The following is a 4793-nucleotide window of genomic DNA, read 5'->3' as shown; positions in this document are numbered from 1 at the left end:
GCTGTCGAGCCATTCGTCCGCTGTTTCAGGGGAATCGTCAGGGTTCTCAGAGTCCTCTGGGCAGGGGCTCTCTACGAGACAGCGCATCTGGGGCTTGGTGGCGCGTTGCTGGAACATGTACGAGTTTGAATGGGAACATGAGAATGCCTTGGATCCATCGATTGATTGTGGCATTGGGGAAGCAGTCTGGGTTGTTAAGCATCTGCTTGATGTATAAAGCGTCCACTTCCACTTCCAGGTTCTTCACTCCTGCTAGATGTAGTCTGAAGTGCCGTAGCGCCCTGAATAGACCGTATAATTCGAGTTTGGGCTGACTATAGTTAGCTTCTACTGAGTTCATGGGTATGGAGCCATATCGAGCTGGTCGCTTCTTGCCGTTTTCGTCTCGTTGAGATAACACGAACCCGACGGCTATTTGGCTTGAGTCGACCGATAGCACTACCGTTCTGGAAGATGTGTAATCAATAGGCATGAGGGCAGGTGCGCTACATACTTTGTCCTTAAGCGTCCTAAATGCTTGAAGTCGCCTTTCGTCCCATTCAACTTCGGCATCCTTCCGTACCATTTCTGTCAATGGTCGCGCGTGTAGGGAGTAGTCTTTGATCCATATTCGCACTGTCCCGCAGAGTCCTAGGAATCCCCTTATAGCTTTAGTGGTCTGGGGAAGGGGCCACTTTCGTATTTTCTCGATTGCCGAATCGTTAGGGTACCGTCCGTCGGGTGTGCATTTGTGCCCTACTACAAGTACTTCTCGCTTGCAAATTTGTGTCTTCTTTCCTGAGAAGGTTGCTCCGGCTTCTCCGATGCGGTGCATAATCCGATGAACATCATTGATGTGTTCCCACATAAAGCGTCTGATGCCGGGGTTATTGCGTAGTGTTTCAGGGTTGCCCTTCTTGTCCAGGTACATAGTAGTCGCCCCTTTGATGGGTAGGTCATCTATGAAGATGTTGGCTACATGCGGTATTTCGTCCTGCAGGATGAACATCATACAGGCTTGGAACTCTGCTGGGCTATTAGTAAATCCCATGGGCAATGACGCAATGCGCAGCAGGCCTAGAGGTGTCATAAATGACGTCATGTCCCTGCTTTTGGGGTCGAGTTTCCTTGCATAGAATCCCCAAAATAGATCAAAGACCGTATACACGACTCGTCCTGCGAAGGGTTCGACGAAGTCATCCAGATTGGGAGGTAGGCCTGCATCCCTGATAGTGACCGCATTAAGTGGCTCTAGGTTGTGGACTATTCGAAGCTTGCCGTTTTTCTTTGCTACGCAAAACCACTTTGACCGATATGACGATTGACTTGGTTCGTATACTCCATGAGCGATAAATTCTTTGAGCATGCGAATGACTTCTTCTCTGTGTCCCGGAGGTATAGGTATGTTCGGGTGCTCCCAAGGGACATGCGGTTCCACCGGAATGATGTAGGGTGAAAAATAATCGTCTCTGAAAATTCCCCTTTCATGGTCTTCAAATGCGAGCGCACGCTCATTCTTAACTAGAACATGCTTTATCAGTTTCTCCTCTTCTGGCCATAAATAGTGGTCACTATTTATGTCCATAGTATCCATGCGTTCTTGGGTTATTTTCCGAGTAGGAACAAAATCAGGTGGGCGCTCTGGTAATTCCGTCAGGCCAATCAGCGGGTTGCGAGGGAATTGTCTGGTTACTTTGGCATCCTCTGGGTATACTCCTGGTACTGGCTTGATTTTCCTGTCTACTCTTTTATACGCGCCAAACACTAGAGCTGGATTTTTTATAAGTTCATTTGTCGGTACTTTTTCGCAATTTGGTCCGGTTTGGCCAGATTCCTGGGAGGCTTTCCCACGGTTAATAGGTAGTTCGTTCGAGGTTTTACGGGCCTTACTATTGGCATAATTTTCAGCTGTTATCTGTGCTGCGTTCGGGCTAAAAGAGGATTTTTGTGAGTCGAGATATGTTACCTCGGGTTGATCTTGCATATTCTCCGGTAAATCCGCCGCGTTTCCGAGCCATATCGCCGTGACCCACTCATCCTCCGAAATTTCAAAGTCCGACGGCCCGGTGGGTGGCGCTTCAGAAACTCGAAGTCCGAGGCTCAGGATTTCCGGATGCTCGATCGGTAAGTCTTCTTTCAAAATCGATTCTCTCGAGCCGTACATGATTTGCGGAGCAACAGGCGTAGCTACAGTAGTTAGGAGGCCTTTCATAACCGAGGCGGAGGTTCGTTACATAGCGGAGGGTCCGTGATATAAGTTCGACGGTCCGGACGCGAGAGTACAGGTACATAGTTCGTTAGTAGCCTAGGGTTCGTGGTTACGGAATGGCACGAGCAAGTGCTCGCGGTGCGAAGAGACAGGGTGTCTGCGGCGATATTGTACAGGCGAGGGTCCGAGTCCCGAGTGTTCATAAGTTCGCGAAGGGTCAGTTTGATTCGGCGTTCACGGCTGGACGTCGTTGAAGTCGGCGGCGGATAGTTCCATGTCGGAAGAGGTGTCGGGGCTGGGCGAGAGCGGGCTAAGTTCCTTGCCTGCTGAGCGGGAGTCAGCGCGGGCGGGGGTTTGACAAACAAGAATAGCGTACCGTCTGCCTCGTCGGCATCTTCGGGTGTCCAGTTCCAGGCCTCGACGTTCGTTCGGATCGCGCCGATGTCGAGCTGGAGGTCGAGGAGGTCGCGGGCGATTCGGTCCATCGACATTTGATGATCCGTATCGGTTTCGCGGATGGTACGGGCGGCGGTTTCGACGGTGTCGTAGATCGAGGTGAGGTTCGTTTCGAGGTCGAAATGGTTGTTCTGGGCGGCGCGATAGAAGGCGGCGTGGCTGGATAGTAGCGTAGCGACGGCGGCGACGGTGAACTGCATGGCTTCTCCGAGATGAGCCATCCGGTTGTTGACTGATCGAAGAATGTTGGCGAGAGATCGGCGAGGGGCCGCGAAGGAGATCGAGCTGGAAGAGGACGAACTGTCGGAGTAGGAGAGATCGGAGTCGCTTAGTTTTTTGCACGAGTCGGGGTAAGCGATGTCGGTAGGAATCCAGGAAGAGATGACATACTCGGCGTCTGTTGGCGTAGCTTTGCGGCGATCGTCTGAGAGGTGGTTGACTGGATCGGGATCGTTGATGCGGAGCCGGTCGTACTCGGCGAGGAGCATTTCCTCGTCGACGTTCGGGAGTGCGGAGGAGTCGCCTTCGTCCGGTCCAGGCGAGCAAACATCGGGCGAGTTAAGTCGCCTAGTCCAGTGTCGGGGGAGCGGGAAGGTCATATCTAAGTAATCGAAGAGGGCTTCGTCCATCCAGAGGAACGGATCCGTCTCTTGAATGACGCGGCTGGCGGCGTGAGGCTTCGGCGAAGGCGGGGGTGAGAACTCGACCGAGAAGGGGAAAGGGTGTTCGTTCGGGTCTTCGGGGGCACTAAGGATGAGGTTGTAGAGTCGGGAGTTAGGGTAGTCGTCCGTAGGTGGCTCGGGTGTTGATGGCGCTGAGAGAGGGCGGAATAACGTCGGGTCCATACGCGAGAGGGCGTGGATAGTGTTGCGGTACCCCTCCGGCGTCCTCAGTCGCATGGGGACCTTGATACGCTGGCTGCTGGCGGGCGGTTCGCCGATCGGGACGATGTAGCCGTCGCACCGATAGAACGGCATGCCGGGTCCTGTGAGGAGAGCGTGACCCGGCGGGAACTGTGCGAGACGATGTGCGATGGCGCCTTGCAGAGCCTGGGGGTGCGGCGTTGGCGGGCGGTCATTCACCGAGTGTCCTTCGGCGAGTCGCAGCCGTTCGAGGTGTCGGGCGATGTCCTGGCTAACCGAGGGGTCGAGACCGTTCGGGAGCTGGAAGATAGAGGGCGGTCCGCTTAGGGCGAGCGGAGGCGGCGACGGGAGTACGAGAGCGTTGACGCGGGGCGGTCCTTGGAGACTAGGCTCCTCCATTTCGACATCATGTAGGTCTAGTGTATCGTCGTAGTCCTGTATTTTGGTGAGTTTGGGGCTTGGACAATTGAGTGCGATCTCGGAGCTCACCTTTGTGCGCGCCCGTTCTTCGACTGCGTGATGTGCGGCGTAGGCGAGCTGAGCGAACAGCGAGCGGGCGACGAACATCCGCGGAGTGAAGTCGTCCGTCGAGCGAGGGGAGAAGTCCGAGCCGGCAAGGGGGTAATGGCTGGCCTTCATCTTGGCGCCGCCGAGTCGAGGGTCGAAATTCGAGATAAGATCGATAACGTACGTGCAAGACTCGGGATATTCCAGAGTCGGCGGATCGGGCGTGGCGGGAGCGGAGAGCGGTCGATACATGTGCGGGGCTTCTTCGTACAAGTCGTGAATCGAGCGCGTGAAGCCTGGCGGAGAAGCAGCGCGTACGGGGAGCTTGAGACGCATGTCGCTGTCCGGCGGCTGTCCTTCGGGCACGGCGAATCCGTCGGCGGGGTAGTAGATGCCGGGAAGGTCGGTAAAGAACGAACGAGTCGTACTGCCAGCTTCCTCCCGATCGTGAGCGTCCATGGCGAGCCGGGTAGTTTGCGCAATGAGTAAGAAGATCTTGTGGCTGATGTAGAGGACCGCGGTGGGAGTGTGAACGCGTCGTCGCGAAGTGCCGGGGAGAACCTGGTCGTACGCGGCCTTCAGCATGCGGTCTTCCAAGACGGGGTCGTCATGGTTGACAAGCTCGATTTTGTAAGTCAGAGAAGCAGGGTAGAGATCCGAAGGAGGTTCAGGTGTCGCGGGTGCAGATAGCGGGCGGTAAGTCTGGGGTAATTGATTTGATAGGTCGTGGATGATCCTGGGGTAACCGGGCGGCGAGGCGGCGCGAATCGGGACTTTGA

General features: G+C 55.1%; 3 protein-coding genes across 3 annotated transcripts; all 3 read right to left on the bottom strand.

Annotated features, from left to right (window-relative positions):
• Nucleotides 1-661: 661 nt before the first annotated feature.
• On the bottom strand, nt 662-910 carry PUNSTDRAFT_60537 (uncharacterized protein; the record flags this gene model as incomplete). Its single annotated transcript, XM_007380175.1, has 1 exon — nt 662-910. A coding segment is annotated over one exon (249 nt), but the record flags the coding sequence as incomplete, so codon positions are not given.
• Nucleotides 911-1252: 342 nt separating this feature from the next.
• PUNSTDRAFT_31294 (uncharacterized protein) lies at nt 1253-1732 on the bottom strand (the record flags this gene model as incomplete). The annotated part of the gene is made up of 1 exon (XM_007380174.1): nt 1253-1732. A coding segment is annotated over one exon (480 nt), but the record flags the coding sequence as incomplete, so codon positions are not given.
• Nucleotides 1733-2422: 690 nt separating this feature from the next.
• PUNSTDRAFT_130923 (uncharacterized protein) lies at nt 2423-4785 on the bottom strand (the record flags this gene model as incomplete). Its single annotated transcript, XM_007380173.1, has 3 exons — nt 2423-2511; nt 2565-3942; nt 3997-4785. Coding segments are annotated over 3 exons (2256 nt in total), but the record flags the coding sequence as incomplete, so codon positions are not given.
• Nucleotides 4786-4793: the final 8 nt, after the last annotated feature.

Source organism: Punctularia strigosozonata (assembly GCF_000264995.1).
Source record: "Punctularia strigosozonata HHB-11173 SS5 unplaced genomic scaffold PUNSTscaffold_2, whole genome shotgun sequence".
Lineage (NCBI taxonomy): Eukaryota > Fungi > Basidiomycota > Agaricomycetes > Corticiales > Punctulariaceae > Punctularia > Punctularia strigosozonata.
The sequence above is the reverse complement of the archived record's forward strand: the minus strand, read 5'-3'. Positions and strand labels throughout refer to the sequence as shown.